We start from the raw sequence: 24,767 nt of genomic DNA, 5'->3' as shown, positions 1-24,767 counted from the left end.
TTTGTTCAGGACTTGTTGCAACTAACTCCATCATTTGGCTGATTCATATTGTGCAAAACCTGTCATAGCTAAGTATGACATAAAAACAGATTAATGAACCATCAGAATGTATCCTATCATATGCACTGTCTTCCAAGTCTAACAAATGATTTTGAAATTTGCTTTAGAGGTGGGCTGAGTAGATGTGCTTAGTGACAGAGATATTACAAGTTTCGTGTTCTATACTTCTTGTTTAGTGTCTAGTTTAGTGGGTTGGCCCTCACTAGGTTTCACTATTAAAGCTTATTTAGCAATGGCTTCTCTTTCTAATTTTTCACTGCTATGTTTAGGAACCATCTATTCTTGACTTTCGTCCTTCTTTTGTTTACACACTAACCTTTATCAGTATAATCCACATCAAGAAGGTTTTTTCGTAGGATGTGGGCATCACTGACTGGTCAGCATTTATTGCCTGTCTCTAGTTGCCCTTGAAATGCTGCGATCCACTTGCATCCACATACATGTTAATAGTATTGAGCAAAAGCATGATATTACACTATGATTATTAGAGGAATGGCAAGTTGTAAGGATTGTGGGGCTTATTCCTGGCCACTAAAGGATCTCATCCCATTGCCAATGGTATTTTATCAACAGCAAGGAGGAACTTACATCTTACCTAATGATAAAATGCTCAATACTAATGCTCTCCCATGGGAGAGTCCATGCCTTCTAGTCGGGCCACAGGGCAACCAGGTGGGCCAGTGAATGGCCGCCAGTGGTAAGGGCTGACCTACTTAAAGCATTCTTTCTAGGTTCTTGATTGCTCCTCTCACCCCACTTTCCCCAGTTCCACTTCCCTTTAGTCTAATATTTCTGTTGGTACAGGACCCACGACAATCCCAACAAGACCACTACACACAGTTCTAGGAAGTGACACAGCTCCAGAAAGGACCAGAAGCCACGGCTTCTCACAACTAGCTGGCTGAACTTTCTATCTGGTGGCTGGACCAAATGTCTCCATGTAAAATCCTGATCTTTATTTGCAGTTCAAACAAGATGGATCTTCTTAAATCATTAATATTAGTTCCCTTCCGGTTGGATATTTAATCATTTTCCTTAGGTCCTTTCTGTAATTACTTTAAACCTAATCATATAAACCTCTTTATTTACCAGATGTTCTCCCATGGAAACATATTCTACATCATTCAAAAGTGTCTGTTTCATTCAGAACTAGATCGAGCATTGCTTCCTTTCTCTTTGTAGTAGAAATGCACTGATTAAAAGAACTTTCAATATACTTTTAGGAATTATTTATTCTTATTGCCTTTAAACTGTTTCTTCTCCAGTCCACAAACTTTACTTCATAGTATCTGCTGGAATGAACAGATTCAGTGGACACAGAGAAGTGACTTGGAAACAACATGCCAGATTCGCAGCAGTCATGAGGTCAGGTGCAGCAAGGTCAAAAAGTAGAAAACTTATCTGTTGGCAGTGGAAGTTCTATGACATGATTAACTGCCAACTTACAAATGACTTAAACATAAGTTAATGAAATTTATTCTTGTCATGCATACTTTGGAATCCTGAACAGTGAAACTTATTTGTGGCATTCTTGGTTCACTGAGAAAGTAATTTGGTCTTCCAAGAAACTGGTTCAGGGTTACTGGATTTAACTTCAGACATATTCTACATGCCAAAGTTTGCTGACCTGACATTCTGAGAGCTTGGCTTTAGATAGGAGCTTTAGACTCCATAAGAATTCCTTCATTGAAACACTGCTCTAAGTCTCTAAGGGAGGTTGCCCATAAGGAAAGGAAGAAATAGTAGCAGCAAGGAATCATCCACCATGTCATAGAGTCATAGAGATGTACAGCAAAGAAACAGACTCTTTGGTCCAACTCCTCCATGCTGACCAGATACCCTAAATTAATCTAGTCTCATTTGCCAGCACTTGGCCCATATCCCTCTAAACCCTACCTATTCACGTACCCATCCAGATGCCTTTTAAATGTTGCCATTGTACAGCCTCCACCACTTCCTCTGGCAGCTCATTCCATACATGCACCACCCTCTGCGTGGAACAGTTGCCTCTTGGGTCCCTTTTAAATCTTTCCCCTCTCACACTAAACTTATGCCTTCTAGTCCTGGACTCCCCCACCCCATGGAAAAGATCTTCTCTAGTTACCCTATCCATGCCCCTCATGATTTTATAAACCTCTGTAAGGTCACCCCTCAGCATCTAATGCTCCAGGGAAAATAGCCCCAACTTATTCCGCCTCTCCCGATTGCGCAAACCCTCCAACCCTGGCAACGTCCTTGTAAATCTTTTCTGATCCCTTTAAAGTCTCACGACATTCTTCTTATAGGAGTGAGACCAGAATTGCACGCAATATTCCAAAAGTGGCCTAATCAATGTCCTATACAGCTGCAACTTGACCTCCCAACTCCTATATTCAATGCTGTTTTTCATTTTTGAAGGCATGTGCATGCTGGAATATAACAACTCCAACCTCAGTTGAACCTCTTGATGCCTCTAAATCATTTTGTGTGATAATGTAGGAATATTCTCCTTGGAGTTTAAAACACCTTTTGTTTTGGAGTAATTGAAATTCAAATGCGATAATTTTAAATGACAGAGCTTTGTTAATAAGCCAGCAAGACCACCTCCAATTAACCAAGGGCTTTAACAATAGTCCATGATCTTGCAAAGCCCTCAGGAAATGCAGGCTTCTTAATTTCAGAAGAACCCCAACCCACATGATCCAGTGACAAGACCATGACCTTGTTGCCATAGAATTATGTTGAGCTAACCACCATGGAACTCCAATGATTTCCAGGTACATCAGCTTGTAGCATGACAGTCAGTGAACAGAAAGACAAGAGGAAATCTGAAGAAGTATAAGTGAAATAAATTAAAAGAACTTTTCACCTAGTGATGGTTAATATTTAGAATGCAATGCTCGAGAGGGTAGTGTAGGCAGGTTCAATTCAGGTATTTAATAGGGAAATAGATGTTTATTTGAAAAGGAAGGATGTGTAGTGTTATGACAGAAGACAAGAGAATAGCATAAAGTGGAATATTCACTTAGAGAGCCAATGTAGACATAATGTGCTGAACAAATTCCTTTTACAATGTAACAATTCTGTGAGTCTCTGTAAAGCTGGTACTACTGCTCTATACAATGCTTTGGTCTTGCTCCTTCCCACTGCTCCCTAATTTGTTCTCACCACATCTGCAACATTTCTTTCCTTGAGGGGCGAGAGGGTCAGCAAGGTTCCAGCAACAAACAGTAAGACCAGAAACAGGCTCTGCTCCCACCACTAGGAGTCGATTCAAGGTGTGTCATTCTAGACAGTCTCTGATTGTCTGAGAAACAGAATGCTCGATGACAAAGACCTTAAATCCAACACTGAGCTCATGGAAAGTAATGTTCAAAGACTTAAACTATGTATAGCAAGCATCCACAAAATCCTGCAATTGCAGTAGCAGGATAGGAACTTCAGGTCTTTCCTTCTCAACTTTGTCCTTCACATGAGGCTTGGTGAGCCACAGGTTAAACTCACCACCAGTCATTTCTCTCTAATGAGAGAACAATCCAATGGTATCTTTGGGACCATAGTGACTTCACCTTTATGTCTATACATATAGGGAGGAAATGGCCCAGTGGTATTATCAATCCTGTCCTGTCCTGATTTGAATCCCAACGCAACAGATGGTGGAATTTGAATTCAAAAAACATCTGGAATTAAGAGTCCAAAGATGATCATGAATCCGTTGTCAACTGTTGGATAAAACCCATACCGCTCACTAATGTCCTTTAGGGAAGAAAACTACCATTCTTACCTGTTCTAGCCTACATATGACCCCAGGCCCACAGCAATATGGTTGACTCCTAACTTCTTGCTGGGAAAATAGGGATGGGCAATAATGGCAATGCCGTCATCTCGTGGATGAATAAAAAAGCCTCCAATTTCAAGGCCCTCCCTCAGACCAACATCCTGAGCATGAAGGCGTTGAGTGAGCTGAATGATCTACATGCCTGACATAAGATTTCCAAAAACGAGTTCTCTACAATGAGCTTTATTACAGCAAGCAGTTACTAGGAGGATAAATAAACGACTTCAAGGACATCCTCAAAACCTCATGAATGTTCTCGTGAAAAAATGCAACATCGCCACTGTTTCACAGTATCTTTTGCTCAAGACTGCACATTTGGAGAAGCAGCAGCCGCAAAGGTACCAACCACCCTGAACATTTCTGGCAGGCCCAGGCAGAGTCTAAGCCCAAACAGCTAAAAGAGCAGGTGAAAACCTGGACATCTCACCCATTCGTTTCTTCAAACACCATCTTCCTCACCCATCATGGTATGAGCAATTCCAACATTGTTCAGCCTTAACGTCGCTAGTCCTCAGTCTCAAGGAACTATAAGTAATATTTTGTAGTTTAAAACTGTCTCTGCGTGTTTATTTATCATTTGTTTACGTAACTATCACTATTTTCAATGTTAAAAAGAGAATGTTAAATGTTTCAATGAGTAACCTTCAAAAGAAAAAGTAAAATTCAATAACTTTCATTTTTATTAGTGAACCTGTTCTTACTCAAGAATGAAACATTTGTTACCTTTCTGTTTTTCTTCAGGCATGACTGTATGACAAAGTGAAAGCAGACGAAAAAATTCATGGACTTCAGGATCACCAATTTTAACAGCTTCCAGGAGACTATGGTCATAGAACACAAATTTTGGGTCGGCCATAGGATTAAATGAAAAGTCCACCTTCTCTGTTTTCTTTGGAGATGAAATATGAAAACATTTTAGCTTTTTCTAAATTAATATGTATTCCTTGTGCATCAGGTATACAGAACTATTAACATGTGAACTCCATGATTGCCTACAGGAAAAGGATCATTCCCGTTTCCCGTGAGCCAAGCAGTATAATCCTGACAGACGTCCAAAACTAGTTCTCTACAATTAGCTTCGTTACAGCAAGTAGTTACTAGGAGGATAGATAAAAGACTTCCAGGATATTCTCAAAGCCTCATGAATGTTCTCATGAAAAATGCAACATCGCCACTGTTTCATGGTATCTTTTGCTCAAGACTTCACATTTGGAGACGATAAAATATAGTTATATATGTAATTCAATGCAACAATATATATTAGTTGATCATTTTAATTAACAATAGCACACAATATTGATGTGCAGTGTACACAGGGTATGTTCTGCAAATAATACAAAATTATACAATGTGAATTATTACATGATAAAACATTTATGCAATAAATACAAGAGCAAACAAATGTAAAAATACATCAATGTGGTACAATGATGATACCAAACCTCACTGTGTCAAAAATCAATTATGTCAGGTGGAATGCTGATTTACATACTAACCATTAACATCAGTGGAGCGTAAAATTAGACAACATGTGTCTGGAAAAATCAGTTTCTCGAGAACTGAATCTTATATTCTTTACCGTGAAGACATTAATCTTTTAAATACCTTTGATGCTACTCATAGCATCAGATTTTCCTTTAAAAATTCACTAAATCCAATCCTCATTTCTGACAGATTGCATTTTTGCTGGGAATAGAAATGAGTGAGTGAAAAATCCAAGCTCAACCTGAGTCAGTATGGTAACTTTCAGTACCGCATCAATACGGATACCCAGGTTTGTTTGATGTTCAAGACTTCCCATACTCACCATTTAAGAAAAAATGTTGAGCTCAATTTTCCTATTTTGAGTTAAAGTTTTGTCAGGTAAGATTCATGGCACAACCATGATCACAGCTACTTTTCTCACATAATCTTCCACCCTTCACCTTATTTGCTATGCATTTGGGTTTTACTGCACCCTTCTCCTGGAAGTGCAAAGCATGAGAGGCAGTCATGCTTGCCATTACCAAAATTTTCCAACAGTCATTCGGAGCACCACTTCACATGCTGCAAGCCAGGAATGATCCTTCGCACTATGGTACATGACCTTCATTGCTAAGGACATGGCCAAGAGATGGACATGACCCAGAAAGGGAAGGTTGCCTTCTGCTCTGCTGATGGGACCGGGGGTGCTAGTGGATGGGGGCAATGAGCAGAAGGGCAGTGCATTCACTTTCACATATCCATCCCGATCTTGTGTGATCTTGTCCTCAGTTAAAAAAAAGAATCATACCAGCCTCTTTGATAGAGCATGCATGTTCTACACTAGCAATTGGTCTGGATTACAAAAGATGTTAGATTACTTAATTAGTCATGATTTGGAGATGCCAGTGTTGGACTGGGGTGTACAAAGTTAAAAATCACACAACACCAGGTTATAATCCAACAGGTTTAACTGGAAGCACACTAGCTTTCGGAGCATCGCTCCTTCATCAGGTGATAGTGGAGGGCTCAATCCTAAAACACAGAATTTATAGTAAAAATTTACAGTGTGATATAAATTTTTAGATTAGAATTAATCCAAACATCATGACATAGACAGAGAACACAGGGGGCTAACACCTTCAACATATTGTTGGATTATAACCTGGTGTTGTGTGATTTTTACTTAATTAGTCTAATTCATTAGCAGAATCTTGATTTCAAGAGTAAGTGTGGAGGCTCACCTAAAAGCAGGAGGTACGGGTTGGGTTTCCCACATGATGATGTTTTTCTCAGCTTATTACATATGCATAAAATGTCAAGTTTTATTACTTTCTCTGTCGTAATTAACGTTTTAGTATTTTGCTGGATTCCGATTTTATCCCAATCTTTGGAGACTTTTGCCTCCTTAAATGCTTTTTCTTTCAACTCAATACTCTCCTTACCTTATGTGGTTAGCCATGGTTGGTTCATACCTCTTTTAGAATCCTTCTTCCTTACTGGGATATATTTCTGTTGGGTCATGAATTACCTCCTTAAATGCCTATCACTCTTGGCTACTGTCATTCCTGCTGATCTAGCCACTTCATTCTTCATTTCATTCTAATTTCATATGTTTAAGTTAAACACAGGTGATACCACGCAAGTTTCTCACTCTAGAACTAAATATTACATGCTATCATGTTACAATCACTGCTTCCTCGGGAATCTTTTACTCTGACCCCATTTATTAGACGTGCCTCATTATCCACTACCAGATCCAAAATGGCCTGCTCCCTGGTTGACTCCATGACCTATTGTTCTGGGAAACTAGCCCTAGTGAACTCATTAATTAGATATCTGAATTTAATTAGCCCAATAGACATGAAGATTAAATTCACCCAGAATTATTGCTATATTCTTTTTATATGCTTAAGGTTTGTGAGAGGATTTGTAGCTCGGGTGCTCGTTGTTGTGGTTCTGTTCGCCGAGCTGGGAATTTGTGTTGCAGACGTTTCGTCCCCTGTCTAGGTGACATCCTCAGTGCTTGGGAGCCTCCTGTGAAGTGTTTCTGTGATCTTTCCTCTGGCATTTGTAGTGGTTTGAATCTGCCGCTTCCGGTTGTCAGTTCCAGCTGTCCGTTGCAGTGGTTGGTATATTGGGTCCAGGTCGATGTGCTTATTGATTGAATCTGTGGATGAGTGCCATGCCTCTAGGAATTCCCTGGCTGTTCTCTGTTTGGCTTGTCTTATAATAGTAGTGTTGTCCCAGTCGAATTCATGTTGCTTGTCATTTGTGTGTGTGGCTACTTAGGATAGCTGGTCGTGTCGTTTCGTGGCTAGTTGGTGTTCATGAATGCGGATCGTTAGCTGTCTTCCTGTTTGTCCTATGCAATACTTTGTGCAGTCCTTGCATGGGATTTAGTACACTACATTGGTTTTGCTCATGCTGGGTATCGGGTCCTTCATTCTGGTGAGTTGTTGTCTGAGAGTGGCTGTTGGTTTGTGTGCTGTTATGAGTCCTAGTGGTCGCAGTAGTCTGGCTGTCAGTTCGGAAATGCTCTTGATGTATGGTAGTGTGGCTAGTCCTTTGGGTTGTAGCATGTCCTCATTCCGTTGTCACACACATCCTTAGTAGCCACACGCGCAGATGACAAACAACATGAACTCGACTGGGACAACACTACTATTATAGGACAAGGCAAACAGAGAACAGCCAGGGAATTCCTAGAGGCATGGCACTCATCCACAGATTCAATCAATAAGCACATCGACCTGGACCCAATATACCGACCACTGCAACAGACAGCTGGAACTGACAACCGGAAGCGGCAGATTCAAACCACTACAAATGCCAGAGGAAAGATCACAGAAGCGCTTCACAGGAGGCTCCCAAGCACTGAGGATGTCACCTAGACAGGGGACGAAACGTCTGCAACATAATCCCTTTTTATATGCTCCTAAAATTTGTTGATTTGTTGCTTTTCCTATAGAATGGCAACTGTTTGGGGTTTGTACACTACTCCCAGCACTGCGTTCTTTCCTTTCTCTTTTTGCTATCGCCTAAATAGACCCTACATCACCCAAACTTAAATCAGCTGTCACAACTGTGTTCATTTCATCCCTTATTCACAGAGCACTCTACCACCTTTCTCTTCCCTTCAGTCTTTCCAAAAGGTTAAATATCCCTCAATGTTAAGTCCCCAGTTTTTATCTCCATTTAATCATATTTCCGTCATGATGATGACACCATATCCATTTACCTTGATACATGCTCTCAGTTAGTATACCTTATTCCAAATGTGGAAGAGCCAGTGTTGGACAGGGATGGACAAAGTTAAAAATCACGCAACACCAGGTTATAGTCCAACAGGTTTATTTGGAATCATTAGCTTTAGAAGCGCTGCTCCATGCGCTGGCATGGAACTGAAGAAAAAATGATGGTGCTGAAGGAGAGGTTGAATATCACAGATAACTTGTGTGAAACCTCCACTCTGCTACTACCAGCCAAATATCAAGCACCAACTTCTTACTGAAACCTTGGGTAAAGATGATGGCTCATTACACAAATAAACCGTTATATTCTTCTATGCAGCATCCAGATCACACTCCCAAGCCAGGACAGAAAAAATAAGTCCAAGCCCATCTCCAAAAGCCCCTCAAACCATACCTCTAAAGAACAACAATCACAAGTTTAGAGAAATGCACTATTAAAGCCTTAACCTAGCCTCCACCAATGTAGAACCATTCACTTTGATGAGTAATCTATCGAGAATTGTCTCGGGGTCACATTTAGGTGAGCACAGTCGTCATACAGGCCTGGAGTTAGAGGAGGTTAAAAAAAAAGCTGAGGTCTCTGTCACGTGGAGGATTGTTGGAGCACTGACCGTTGTTTAGCCCAGTACAGTTTGTAATCCACTAGACATGACCGTTAATGAGCGGATGGAGATACATATCCAAGCATTAGGGAACATCAAGATCTGCCAGAGACCATGTTCAAACTGGTGCAATGGACAGAGGAATTCGCAATGTTCTGAATCCGACACACATGCTGCCTCTGTGGAATGGGTAGCAGCAGCTAGAGGAAGCTATGCTCAGCAGAACAGATAGAATCTTAAAGATTTGCATGGATCTTCATTCCACCACTCAAGCCATGGATGGTTCATTTGCTATCTAGGTAAGAGGTGGATGCGGGACACTGGACTCCCACCAAGTGTGCCATCCACTCGATTGAAGAGGGTGGGGAAACTACTCAGTGACAGGAAAAAGGGACAACAAAGTGGTACCTCAAAAAGTGTTCTGCTGCACTTTCTCTCTGCCCAGGATCCAAATGCCTTCAACAAATCATGCCAAAGAGAGTACCAATAGACACTAAACAACCAGAAGACACCCATCAAAGTTATCTGAAGAAGCTGGTAAAGTAGTCAGCAGGCTTGTACAAGCTCAGCTGCCAAGGTGACATTAGGAAAAGAAAGATTACCAACACTGAAATCACTTTGGATGCATGGGTGTCAATATCCTATACAATCTTACACTCGACAAAAATATAGCAATTTTTCAACAGATTGTGTTTTCTTTCAATCTGTTAAGGCAACTGACTACTTATATTTTCCTTGTGGATCACCTCACACACTCTCAGGCACATCTAGTGCAGCAGCACAAGAGCACCGAGTCTATAATTCTCTGTTATCCTCTGGGAGGAATATAACACCTGGAAAGCTGAAGCTTTAAGCTCGATGTCATTATAGTCAGCACAATTTAAACTCTCTACATATGGATGTATGAACAGTCGCAAGAGTAAGGCTCAGTTTCTTGAGCCTTCTCTACCAGTCAGTGAGATCATGGCTGATATTGCTCAGCATTTCTATTGACAAATGAAAATTATCCCCTACTTCTCCCCCAACTTATCAATTATCTATCTATCCCTGTCTTAAAAATGATTGAAAAATGTGTTTCCGTCACATTTTGAGGAAGTGGGTTCCAAAGGAAATGACCCTTTATGAGGAAAAGATTCTCCTCATCTATCTTAAAGGGATGAACCCTTCTTTAAACAGTAACCCTGAGCTCCTGAAACTTCCTCAGGAGGAAATATCCTTTCCACATGGACCCAGCCAATACCTCTCAGTATGTTGCATATTTCAGCGAGTTGTATCCTACTCTTCTAAAGTTTCAAAAATTCATTTGTGGAATGTGGACGCTGGTTGGCCAGCACTTACAGCCTGTTTCTAGCTGACATTGAGAAGGTGGTGGTGTACTGCCTCTTGAGCTGCTGCAATCCACAATGTGGCTTGACCCACAATGCCATTGGAGAGGAAATTCCAGGATTTTGACGCAGCAAAGTAAAGGAACGATGATATATTTCCAAGTCAGGATGGTGAGCAACTTGGAGGGAAACTTGCATGTGGTGGAGATCCCATGTATCTGCTGCTTTTGTCCTTCTAGATGGAAGGGGTCATGGAGAAGGTGGTGTCTAAGGAGTTTTGGTGAACTTCTGCAGTCCATTTTGTAGATAGCATACACTGCTGCCGAGCATCAGTTGCAGGGAATGGATGCTTGTGGATGAGTTGCCAATCAAGCAAATCACTTTGTCTTGGATGGTGTCAAGCTTATGCAGTCTTGTTGGAGCTGCACCTATCTAGGAGTTGGGAAGTATTCCATCACACTCCTGACTTGTGCCTTGCAGATAGAGGTAAGGTTTAGGAGTCAAGACATGAGCTACTCGCTGCAGTTTTCCAAGCTTCTGACCTGCTCTTATAGTCATGTATTATATCATAAGTCCAGTTGAGTTTCTATCAATGGTAATCCCAAGGATGTTGATCATGGGGTTTCAGTGAAGCTACTGCCATTGATTGTCAAGGGGTGCTGATTAGATTGTCTCTTATAGTCATAGCCTGGCAATTTTGTGGCTTGAATGTTACTTGCAACTTGTCAGTCCAAGCCTGGATTTTGTCCAGATTAGTGAATGATTATGATGTGGTAGGCATCACAGAGACTTGGTTACAGGGGGATCAGGACTGGCAGATAAACCTGCAAGGATTTTCAACTTATTGAAAAGACAGGGAGGTCTGCAGAGGGGGTGGGGTTGCCTTGTTAATTAAGAACAAAATTAAATCTATGGCACTGAATGACATAGCGTCAGATGATGTGGAGTCTGTGTGAGTGGAATTGAGGAACCACAAAGGCAAAAAAAACATAATTGAAGTTGTGTACAGACCTCCTAACAGTGGTCAGGACCAGGGACGCAACATGTACCGGGAAATAGAGAAGGCATGTCAGGAAGGCAAGGTCACAGTGATCATGGGAGACTTCAATATGCAAGTGGACTGGGTAAATAATGTTGCCAGTGGATCCAAAGAAAGGGAATTCATGGAATGCTTACAGGATGGTTTTTTGGAACAGCTTGTCATGGAGCCCACAAGGGAGCAGGCTATTCTGGACCTAGTGCTTTGCAATGAACCAGACTTTATAAAAGATCTTAAAGTAAGGGAACCCTTAGGAAGCAGCAATCATAATTTGGTAGAGTTCAGTCTGCAATTTGAAAGAGAGAAGGCAAAATCGGATGTAATGGTGTTACAGTTAAATAAAGGTAATTATGAGGGCATGAGAGAGGGACTGACAAAAATAGACTGGAAGCAGAGCCCAGCGGGGAAGACAGTAGAGCAAAAATGGTAGGAGTTTGTGGGTATAATTGAGGACACTGTACAGAGGTTCATCCCCAAGAAAAGAAAGATTATCCGGGGAGGGATTAGACAGCCATAGCTGACTAAGGAAGTCAGGAAATGTATTAAAGAAAAAGAGAGATCCTATAAAGTGGCCAAGAGCAGTGGGAAATCAGAAGATTGGAAAGTCTACAAAAACAAACAGAGGATAACAAAGAGAGTAATAAGAAAGGAGAGGATCAAATATGAAGGTAGGCTAGCCAGTAATATTAGAAATGATAGTAAAAGTTTCTTTCAATACATAAGAAACAAACGACAGGCAAAAGTAGACATTGGGCCACTTCAAACTGATGCTGGAAGCCTAGTGATGGGAGATAAGGAAATAGCAGGAGAACTTAACAAGTACTTTGCGTCAGTTTTCACAGTGGAAGACATGAGTAATATTCCAATAATTAAAGGGAGTCAGGGGGCTGAATTGAGTATGGTTGCCGTTACAAAAGAGAAAGTGCTAGAAAAGCTAAAAGGTCTTAAAATTGATAAATCTCCTGGCCCCGATGGGATACATCCTCGAGTTCTAGAGAGGTAGCTGAGGAAATAGTGGAGGCATTGGTTGAGATCTTTCAAGAGTCACTGGAATGAGGGAATGTCCTGGATGATTGGAAGATTGCTGTTGTAACCCCCTTGTTCAAGAAAGGATCAAGACAAAAGATGGAAAATTATAGGCCAATTAGCCTAACCTCGGTTGTTGGTAAAATTCTAGAATCCATGATTAAGGATGAGCTTTCTAAATTCTTGGAAGAGCAGAGTCTGATTAGAACAAGTCAACATGGATTTAGTAAGGGGAGGTCATGCCTGACAAACCTGTTGGAATTCTTTGAAGAGGTGACAAATAGGTTAGACCAGGGAATGTGGTCTATCTAGACTTCCAAAAGGCCTTTGATAAGGTGCCACACGGGAGGCTGCTGAGCAATGTGAGGGCCCATGGTGTTCGAGGTGAGCTACTAGTATGGATTGAGGATTGGCTGTCTGACAGAAGGCAGAGAGTTGGGATAAAAGGTTCTTTTTCAGAATGGCACCTGGTGACAAGCGGTGTCCCACACGGTTCAGTGTTGGGGCCGCAGCTGTTCGCGTTATATATTAATGATCTGGATGAAGGGACTGGGGGCATTCTAGCGAAGTTTGCAGACGATACGAAGTTAGGTGGACAGGCAGGTAGTACTGAGGAAGTGGGGAGGCTACAGAAGGATCTAGACAGTTTGGGAGAGTGGTCCAGGAAATGGCTGATGGAATTTAACGTAAGCAAATGCGAGCTCTTGTTCTTTGGCAAAAAGAATAAAAGCATAGACTACTTTCTAAACAGTGAGAAAATTAGTAAAGCCAAAGTACAAAGGGATCTGGGAGTGCTAGTCAAGGATTCTCTAAAGGTAAACATGCAGGTTGAGTCCGTGATTAAGAAAGCGAATGCAATGTTGTCACTTATCTCAAGAGGGTTGGAATATAAAAGCACCGTTGTGCTACTGAGACTTTATAAAGCTCTGGTTAGGCCTAATTTGGAGTACTGTGTCCAGTTTTGGTCCCCACACCTCAGTAAGGACATACTGGCACTGGAACGTATCCAGCGGAGATTCACACGGATGATCCCTGGAATGGTTGGTCTAACACACGAGGAACGGCTGAGGATCCTGGGATTGTATTCATTGGAGTTTAGAAGATTAAGGGGAGACTTAATAGAAACTTACAAGATAATACATGGTGTTGTGGTTCTGTTCGCCAAGCTGGGAGTTTTTGTTGCAAACGTTTCATCCCCTTTCTAGGTGACACCTTCAGTGCTTGGGAGCCTCCTGTGAAGCGCTTCTGTGCTGATTCCTCCGGCATTTATACTGGTTTGAATCTGCCACTTCCGGTTGTCAGTTGCTGTCCGCTGCAGTGGCCGGTATATAGGGTCTAGGTCGATGTGTCTGTTGATAGAATTTGTGGATGAGTGCCATGCCTCTAGGAATTCCCTGGCTGTTCTCTGTTTGGCCTGCCCTATAATAGTGGTGTTGTCCCAATCGAATTCGTGTTGTTTGTCATCTGAGTGTATGGCTACTAGGGATAGCTGGTCGTGTCGTTTCGTGGCTAGTTGGTGTTCATAGATGCGGGTTGTTAGCTGTCTTCCTGTTTGTCCTATGCAGTGTTTTGTGCAGTCCTTGCATGGGATTTTGTACACTACGTTGGTTTTGCTCTTGCTGGGTATCGGGTCCTTTGTTCTGGTGAGTTGTTGTCTGAGAGTGGCTGTTGGTTTGTGTGCTGTTATGAGTCCCAGTGGTCGCAGCAGTCTGGCTGTCAGTTCAGAAATGCTCCTGATGTATGGGAGTGTGGCCAGTCCTTTGGGTTGTGGCATGTTCTCATTTCGTTGTCTTTCCCTAAGGCATCTGTTGATGAAATTGCACGGGTATCCGTTTTTGGTGAATACCTTGTATAGGTGTTCTTCTTCCTCTTTTTGTAGTTCAGGTGTGCTGCAGTGTGTTGTGGTCCTTTTGAATAATGTCCTGATGCAACTTCGTTTGTGTGTGTTGGGGTGGTTGCTTTCATAGTTCAGGACTTGGTCTGTGTGTGTGGCTTTTCTGTATACCTTCGTGGTGAATTCTCCGTTCAGTGTTCTTTGTACCATCACGTCTAGGAATGGGAGCTGGTTGTCTTTTTCTTCCTCTCTCGTGAATCGGATTCCTGTGAGTGTGGCGTTGATGATCCGGTGTGTGTTCTGTATTTCTGTGTTTTTAATGATTACAAAGGTGTTGTCCACGTATCTGACCAGAGTTTGGGTTGTAATTGCGTTAAAACTGTTTTTTCTAACCTTTGCATTACTGCTTCTGCTATGAGTCCGGAGATCGGTGAGCCCATGGGTGTTCCGTTGATTTGTTCGTATATCTGGTTGTTGAATGTGAAGTGTGTTGTGAGGCACAGGTCCAGTAGTTTAAGTATGCCATCTTTGTTAATAGGTTCAGCGTCCTGTTGTCTGTTGTGTATGTCCAGCAGGTTGGATATTGTTTCTCTGGCTAGGGTTTGGTCAATAGAAGTGAACAGTGCTGTTACATCGAATGAGACCATGGTTTCTTCCTTGTCTGATGACATCATCAGAAATATACACATAGACAAGGAAGAAACCATGGTCTTATTCGATGTAACGGCACTGTTCACTTCTATTGACCAAACCCTAGCCAGAGAAATAATATCCAACCTGCTGGACATACACAACAGACAACAGGACGCTGAACCTATTAACAAAGATGGCATACTTAAACTACTGGACCTGTGCCTCACAACACACTTCACATTCAACAACCAGATATTCGAACAAATCAACGGAACACCCATGGGCTCACCGATCTCCGGACTCATAGCAGAAGCAGTAATGCAAAGGTTAGAAAAAACAGTTTTAACGCAATTGCAACCCAAACTCTGGGTCAGATACGTGGACTACACCTTTGTAGTCATTAAAAACACAGAAATAGAGAACACACACCGGATCATCAACGCCACACTCACAGGAATCCGATTCACGAGAGAGGAAGAAAAGGACAACCAGCTCCCATTCCTAGACGTGATGGTACAAAGAACACTGAACGGAGAATTCACCACGAAGGTATACAGAAAAGCCACACACACAGACCAAGTCCTGAACTATGAAAGCAACCACCCCAACACACACAAACGAAGTTGCATCAGGACATTATTCAAAAGGACCACAACACACTGCAGCACACCTGAACTACAAAAAGAGGAAGAAGATATTCACCAAAAACGGATACCCGCGCAATTTCATCAACATATGCCTTAGGGAAAGACAACGAAATGAGGACATGCCACAACCCAAAGGACTGGCCACACTCCCATACATCAGGAGCATTTCTGAACCGACAGCCAGACTGCTGCGACTACTGGGACTCATAACAGCACACAAACCAACAGCCACTCTCAGACAACAACACACCAGAACAAAGGACCCGATACCCAGCAAGAGCAAAACCAACGTAGTGTACAAAATCCCATGCAAGGACTGCACAAAACACTACATGGGACAAACAGGAAGACAGCTAACAACCCGCATCCATGAACACCAACTAGCCACGAAACGACACGACCAGCTATCCCTCATAGCCATACACTCAGATGACAAACAACACGAATTCGATTGGGACAACACCACTATTATAGGGCAGGCCAAACAGAGAACAGCCAGGGAATTCCTAGAGGCATGGCACTCATCCACAAATTCTATCAACAGACACATCGACCTAGACCCTATATACCGGCCACTGCAGCGGACAGCAACTGACAACCGGAAGTGGCAGATTCAAACCAGTATAAATGCCGGAGGAATCAGCACAGAAGCGCTTCACAGGAGGCTCCTAAGCACTGAAGGTGTCACCTAGAAAGGGGATGAAACGTTTGCAACAAAAACTCCCAGCTCGGCGAACAGAACCACAACAACGAGCACCTGAGCTACAAATCTTCTCACAAACTTTAAATAATACATGGTTTGGAAAGGGTGGACGCTAGGAAATTTTTTCTGTTAGGCGAGGAGACTAGGACCCGTGGACACAGCCTTAAAATTAGAGGGGGTCAATTCAGAACAGAAATGCGGAGACATTTCTTCAGCCAGAGAGTGGTGGGCCTATGGAATTCATTGCCGCAGAGTGCAGTGGAGGCCAGGACGCTAAATGTCTTCAAGGCAGAGATTGATAAATTCTTGATGTCTCGAGGAATTAAGGGCTATGGGGAGAATGCGGGTAAGTGGAGTTGAAATGCCCATCAGCCATGATTGAATGGCGGAGTGGACTCGATGGGCCGAATGGCCTTACTTCCACTCCTATGTCTTATGGTCTTATGTTGCATTTGAACATGACTGCTTCAGTATCTGAGGAGTCATGAATGGTGCTGAACATTGTGCAATCATCAGTGAACCTTCTGATGGAAGGAAGATCAGTGATAAAGCAGCTGAAGGTGGTTAGGCTTAGGACATTATCTTAAGGAACTCCTGCAGATGTCCTGGAGCTGAGATGACTGACTTCCAACAACTACACCATCTTCCTATGCGCCAGGCATAACTCCAAGCAGCAGAGAGTTCTTCCCTTGATACCCACTGATTCCAGTTTTGCAAGGCTCCTTGATGCTACATTCAGTCAAATGCAACATTGATATCAAGCACTGTCGCTCTCACTTCACTTTGGAATTCAACTCTTTTGTCCATGTTTGAACCAAGACTGTAATGACATTAGGTGCTGAGTGGCCCTGGTGGAACTCAAACTGGACGTCAGACAGCAGGCTATTGCTCAGCAGGTACTGCTTGATAGCATTACAGTTTCCATCACCTTATTGATGATGAAGAGTAAACTAATGGGACAATATTGGTTAGATTTGTCCTGCTTTATATGTACAGTACATATCTGGGCAATTTGCCACATTGTCAGTTGGAAATCAGTATTGTAATAATACTGGAACACTTGGCTCGGAGAGTGGCAATTTTTGGGGCAAAAGTCTTCAGTATTATTATCGGAATGGTGTCAGTGCCCACGGCGTTTGCAGTATCCAGTGTTTCCAACTGTTTCTTGATATCACATGGAGTGATTTCTGTGATACTAGGGACTACTGCAGGAGGCCAAGCTGGATCATCCACTCAGCACTTCTGGCCGAAGATTACTGTGAATGCTTCAGTCTTATCTTTTGCTGGGCTCTTCAATCATTGATGATGGGGATACTTGTGTAACCTCCTCCTCCAGTGAGTTATTTAATTGTCCACCACCAGCAGGACTCCTCAGGCACAATCCTCCCAACTACGTACCACTTTTCATCTTTGCTGGGTCTGTGCTGTTGGTGGAACAAGGCATATTCAGAGCTTAGATCTGATCCATTGGTTGTGGATAAGCTTACCTTTATCTATCACTTATTGTTTATGTTGTTTGACATGCAAGTAGTCCTTTTGGTTTTTTTCACCAAGTTGACACCTCATTTTTAGGTATGCCTGGCATGCCCTCCTACACTCTCCATTGAACTAGGGATTGATCCCCTTGCTTGATGGTAATGGTTGAGTGCACTTCTCCACTATCTTTGCTGGGTCTGTACTGTTGGTGGAGCAAGGCAGATCCAGGGATGGTAATGGTGGCGACAGGAACACTGAGCGTGAGGTATGATTCCATGAGTATGACTATGTCAGATTGTTGCTTGCCCAGATTGTGAGACAGCTCTCCCAATTTTGGCACTGGCCCCCAAATATTAGTAAGGGGAACTTTGCAGGTTTGACAGGGCTGTTTTTGCCATTGTCTTTTCCAGCGCCTAGGTTGATGCCAGCAGACACTAAAACGTCCAACCTTTCCTCATAAGACTGCAGACCCATTCTAGATGTTTAACTGCTCTAAACGCACTTATGTATTTCCTGAATAAATTCAGCAATACTGTACTTAGTACTCCATATCTCACCAATGTCCTATATAGCTGAAGCATAACCTTTCTACTTTTGTATTCAATTGCCCTCACAATAAAAAATAATGTTCTACAAGCTTTCCTAATTACTCGATGTATCTGCATACTAACTTGCATTGCCTCTACATTTTAGCTCCACAATCTCTCAGAATTTAGACAATGTTTCCTTTTTATTCTTCCATGAAAGTCATACTCTCCTGTATAACACACCATTTTTCAGATTGTTCCTCACTCAATTATAACAAATAGAGACCTCGTACAGATCCCTGTGGTATTCCGCTTGGTATATACTGCCAACCATAAAATTACTCACTTATGTTGATTCTTTATTTCCATAAGCTGGTCACCTTCGATCTATAACATCATTAGCTGTTATTTTTAGCAATATGCTTTGATGTGAAACCATGTTTTAATAATATAAGAAATAGCAAGGGTGGTTTTTCAGAGTCATGCATTCTTGATGAAGGGCTTATGCGCGAAACGTCGACTCTCCTGTTCCTCAGATGCTGCCTGACCTGCTGTGCTTTACCAGCACCACACTTTTTGACTGAGCTACTGGATCCACCCGGACAAATCCAAGCATGTGCATCATCTTCAGCAAACATATTTTCTGCTCCATAATGACCCTGGTTGACAAATGGCAGCAATGTATCTTCAGCCTCAGTCAGGAGTTACTTAACAGAGCCGTCAACCACTGACACAGAGCATAGCCCTTGTCTGTCAGTAACCATCTTTGTAAGGTATCTTGTCTTTGAAACAAAGAAGGGACAGGAGACTTTTTAAGGATCTAGGCATCATGGCAGCTTCCAGGGTTACTGTTACAGACTTCTAAGATACAACACAAATGATCACAGATGGCTTGCGAATTGATGGACTGGAATCCTTTTCTATTAGTGAAGTCAGTTGTGTTATGATGCAGCCCTCTCAATGCAACATGTTTAGAGTCTATAGTGCCCAGCACCTGTGGGAAACGAACGATGTTGGCCAAGTCTATTACCTGAGGCACAGTACTGACCTCATCATGGGATAACAAGATGAAGCAGTACGATCTTGTGCAAATGGGAAGGGTAACAGCCTTAACAAATCTATAGGTCGAAGGTTGAGACCCCACTAAGATCCCAGTAGCTGTTCGGAAGAAGCGAGTTGCATAAAGGTTTAGATTAACTGTCACCCTCATGGCCATCCACTTCTTCATGCTGCATTTGGCACACACTTTGTCAGGGGCCTGAGACAACCGCAGCCTGTGGAGATATTGCGCCTTATTCATTTGGAAGAAATGGAATCTAGGATAGTAGATTCTGGGCCTCTTGTACCTCCTGTACATCAAGGTGCAACCACTTGAAGTGCACATTGTGCAGGTATGAGATTGACAAACCATGATGCCATACAGCAACATGCCCACTCCCTTAACCAGTAACTGCTGATAAGCATGACAAGCTGCTTGGCTTTGTATCTGTGCCAAAAAGTAAGTCAAGACAAACACTGTGAGCCTTTGAGGTCTGGCTAAGGTGGAAAAGCATGAAAAGAAAAGCCAAGGCAAAGCATTACAAGTAAGGCAGAGGTACTGCAATCATTCAAGTATGTGAAAAACATTTGAGCTAGTGAACAACTTAGAAACACTGAGAGCAAATCGGGTGCCTATCTGTACGCACAAAGTGTCCTGACAGCAGGATTCCAACGAAAGATGTCGGTGTGCTCTAAGTTGCAGCACTGATGTTCAGAACTGTATTGTCCATGACGCATATGTGCCATGATGATGCAGTGAGGCTGTTATATGTTCCATGCCAATGTCCACAGGGGAGGAGTGCATTCAGTCACTGCCCATGGAGTATGCCCTGAGATGTTGGTGACTGCTGTCTAAGATGTAGAGCCGCAGGAATAAGCAGAAAGCAGGAGTCGTTGAGACACATTCTGAATTATATTTCAGGAATCAATGCTAACTCCCTGGCAGGAGGGAAAATAGGAAACAGCATATAATTGAGGCCGGATTAACTAATAATGAGATGTTACTTGTCGCAAATAACCCTATCACCTTTCACTGGTGATGTTCTCACCTCATCATTCAAACTTACTTAGAGTGTAAGACTGTTTGCCCTTAGCATCGAAAATTTAATTACTGCTGATTTCGCCCAATTTTTCCAAAATTCTTGCCAAAACTTTCGTTATTCAGGGGCTGAGAAAGTTCCACCCTAAATATCAAACAAAGACTTTCAAAATTCTCCTGTGGACACTGCAATTGAATTTAATATAATTTTGTGATAGTTCTTTGGTTATGAAATTGTAGGGCACTAATAGCTCAGCAACATTTCTAAACATTTTGAAGACAATAACTTATAAGTCAAGCTGTATAACTGCATACTTAACTCTTTATGCTATCTTACATGGAAGATATAAATGTAGAATAAAGGAGAAAATTCCTTACTGCAGTAATATCAATCCTTTGTCCAGATAAATCGTGCACATTTCCTGTGAACACATAAATGCAAGAAATGTTTTCAGCTGAGAAATGTAAAATCTTCTAAGTGGGATTCTTCACATGTTAAAAAGTATCACATACAAGTTGTACAACTTAATTCCACTAACAGGCAGATAATAATTTCAATTACCAATAAATTGGTGTTAATAACAACTTGTTCTTAATTTCTTCTTTATCTACTCTTATTTATCTATTCTTGAGGTGCTGCAGTCACCATAGAGTCAAAGTCATAGTCTTTATGGCACAGAAGGAATATAAAAACATAAAATGCTGGCAGTACACAGCAGGTTGGACAGTATACGTGGAGAGATAAAACATATATAATGGTCCAAAATATTCTTATGAAATGCCAAAGATCTGAAGTAGTTTTTTCTCTCTACAGATGCTGTCAATGTTGTCAGCTGATATCAGTGTCAGACATGAAACGTTAGCTTGCTGTCTGTCCATGGATACTGCCTGACCTGCTGTGATTTCTGACAATTTTTGTTTTCAGTACAGATTCCAGCATCTGCAGTAATTTGCTCTTACTACTGCAAGTACTTAAGAAGCCCAACAACTAAGATGCATTTCTAACTGCCCCCTCAATATGTACTGCCACCTTTAAGATCTATGCAAATTATTCTGAATGCTAGACTTTGTAAGACAAGTATAATTTAAAATGTCTCATTTAACTTGCAGTAAAATGGGGAATGGTGGAAATATGTCCATGCAGTCTGGCTGCCTGGACAGGAACCTATTAACATCAAGAGACAATTTTTATACCTGCATGCAGTGACTCACAGTAAAGGGAAAATTGTTTTGCGAGACATGGTGTTAGTGGGGAGGATAGGGAAGAGGAGGATGAAGACAATACTGCTGTGAAGATAAAAAGAAGAAAACATTTCTGTGGAAAACTATGATACTTGAAACAATTAAATTTGCTGCTTGAATGGAAGGGTACAGAGCAGACAAGACTTCTGAATATTTATGGAGCAATAAATCATCGAATTGAGCCTTCCTTGTGGATGCTGGATCTGGAAAATTCAGTTTGAGTGGCTGGACTTTCCAAATTTCAACAAGGGCAACAAGATTTCGTCAAGGGTAGGCCGTGCCTTACAAACCTAATTGAGTTTTTTGAGAATGTGACCAAGCATGTAGATGAGGGCAGGGCAGTTGACTTGGTGTACATGGACTTCAGTAAAACCTTTGATAAGGTTCCACATGGTGGGTTGTTGGAGAAAATGCAAAGGCATGGAGTTAAGGTGATTTAGCAGCTTGGATTAGAAACTGGCTTTCTGAAATAAGGCAGCGAGTGGTGGTCGATGGAAAATATTCAGCCTGGAGTCCGGTAACTAGTGGTGTGCCACAAGGATCTGTTTTGGAACCACTGCTGTTTTACATTTTTATAAAAGACTTAGACGCAGGCATAGGTGGATAGATTGTAAATTTACAGATGACACTAAAGCCGGTGGAGTAGAGGACAGTTGAAAGAATGTTACAGGGGACTTGGATAAACTGCAGAATTGGGCTGAGAGGTGGCAAATGGAGTTCAATGCAGCTAAATGTGATGTGATTCACTTTGGGAAGAATAACAGGAAGGCAGAGTACTTGGTCAATGGAAAGATTCTTGATAGTGTGGATGTGCAGAGGGATCTTGGAGTCCATGTACATAGATCCCTGAAAGTTATCACCCAGGTTGATAGTGCTGTCAAGAAGGTATACAGTGTTAGCAAGTTTTGAGAAGATTTGTAGCTCAGGTTGAGGTTCTAGATGTAGGTTTGCTTGCTGAGCTGGAAGGTTCAGTTCTAGACGCTTCGTCACCCTACTAGGTAACACCTTCAGTAGGCCTCAGACAAAGCACTCTACATGATTCCTGCTTTCTATTTATATGTTTGGGTTTCTTTGGGCTGGTGATGTCATTTCCTGTTCTTTTTCTCAGGAGGTGGTAGATGGGGGTCTAACCTGATGTGTTTGTTGATAGAGTTCCGGTTGGAATGCATACTTCTAGGAATTAGATTAGATTACTTTTTAGATTAGATTACTTACAGTGTGGAAACAGGCCCTTCGGCCCAACAAGTCCACACCGACCCGCCGAAGCGCAACCCACCCATACCCCTACATTTACCCCTTACGTAACACTACGGGCAATTTAGCATGGCCAATTCACCTGACCCGCACATCTTTGGACTGTGGGAGGAAACTCGTGCGTATCTCTGTTTGGCTGGTCCTAAGATGGATGAGTTGCCCAGTCGAAGTGGTGTCCTTCCTCATCTGTATGTATGGATACTAGTGAGGGAGGGTCATGTCATTTTGTGGCTACTTAGTGTTCATGTATCCTGGTGGCCGGTTTTCTGCCTGTTTGTCTAATGTAGTGTTTGTTACAGTTCTTGCACAGTATTTTGTAAATGACATTAGTTTTACTTGGTGTCTGTATAGGGTCTTTCAAGTTCATTAGCTGCTGTTTTAGTGTGTTGGTGGGTTAGTGACACCAAAGGGTCTGAATAGTCTGGCAGTCATTTCTGAGATGTCTTTGATGTAGAGGAAAGTACCTAGAGTTTCTGGACGTGTTTTGTCTGCTTGTTTGGGTTTGTTGCGGAGAAATCGGTGGACTTTGTTCATTGAGTACCCATTCTTTTTCAAAATGACTGCCAGACTACTCAGACCCCTTGGCATCATGGTAGCCCACAAACCCACCAACACACTAAAACAGCAGCTAATGAACTTGAAAAGACCCTGTACAGACACCAAGCAAAACTAATGTCATTTACAAAATACCGTACAAGAACTTAAACAAATACTACATTGGACAAACAGGCAGAAAACTAGCCACCAGGATACATGAACACCAACACACCACAAAAAGGCATGACCTTCTCTTACATACAGATAAGAAAGGACACCACTTTCACTGGGATAACACATCCATCTTAGGACAAGCCAAACAGAGACACACATAAGAATTCCTAGAAGCATGGCATTCCAACGAGAACTCTATCAACAAACACATTGAGTTAGACCCCACCCAACACCCCCTGAGAAAAAGAATAGGAAATGACTACAGGAAATGACATCACCAACCCAAAGAAACCCAAACATATAAATAGAAAGCAGGAATCATGTACAGTGCTATGCCTGAGGCCAACGAAGATGTTACCGAGTAGGGTGACAAAACATCTGAAAATGAATCTTCCAGCTCAGCGAGCATACGGTTTGTTAGGTTTCATTGGTAGAGGGATTGAGTTCCGGAGCTACAATATCAGGCTGCAACTGTACAAAGCGCTAGTGCTGCCGCACTTGGAATATTGTGAACAGTTCTGGTCGCCATATTTCAGGAAGGATTTGGAAGCATTGGAAAAGGTGCAGAGAAGATTTACCAGGATGTTGCCTGGTCTGGAGGGAAGCTCTTATGAGGAAAGGCTGTTCTCATTGGAAAGAAGAAGGCTAAGAGGGGATTTGATAGAGACATACAAGATGATCAGAGGATTAGATAGGGTAGACAGTAGAAGTCTTTTTTCTAGGATGATTACATCAGCTTGTACAAGGGGATATAACTATAAATTGAGGGGTGATAGATTTAAGACAGATGTCGGAGGCAGGTTCTTTACTCAAAGAGTGTAAGGGCGTGGAATGTCCTACCTGCCAATGCAGTTAACTCAGCCACATTAGGGAAATTTAAACAATCCTTGGATAAGCACATGGATGATGACGGGATAGTGTAGGGGGATGAGCTGAGAATAGTTCACAGGTTGGCGCAACATCGAGGGCTGAAGGGCCTGTTCTGCGCTGTATTGTGCTATGTTCTGTGTTCTATAGTGCTGCAGGGAAAAGTTAGTCAAATGGAACTAGGTACAACTTTGGAATTTTCTTTATTCATT

At 42.1% G+C, this 24,767-nt stretch overlaps 1 protein-coding gene across 1 annotated transcript in view; it reads right to left on the bottom strand.

The window, feature by feature from the left end:
* The window catches only part of atp8b5b (ATPase phospholipid transporting 8B5b), a 206,312-nt gene that overhangs the window by 74,127 nt on the left and 107,418 nt on the right, over positions 1 to 24,767 (bottom strand). The window contains exons 13-14 of the mRNA XM_060849059.1: positions 19,435 to 19,678; positions 4,601 to 4,766 (exon numbers count right to left, since the gene is read on the bottom strand). Of these exons, the coding sequence (XP_060705042.1) occupies positions 4,601 to 4,766; positions 19,435 to 19,678 (410 nt within the window). The remainder of the gene's footprint in view (positions 1 to 4,600; positions 4,767 to 19,434; positions 19,679 to 24,767) is intronic.

The sequence above is a fragment of the Hemiscyllium ocellatum genome, chromosome 1, assembly GCF_020745735.1.
Source record: "Hemiscyllium ocellatum isolate sHemOce1 chromosome 1, sHemOce1.pat.X.cur, whole genome shotgun sequence".
NCBI lineage: Eukaryota > Metazoa > Chordata > Chondrichthyes > Orectolobiformes > Hemiscylliidae > Hemiscyllium > Hemiscyllium ocellatum.
Note: the sequence above shows the minus strand (reverse complement) of the source record. Positions and strands in the feature narration are given on the sequence as shown.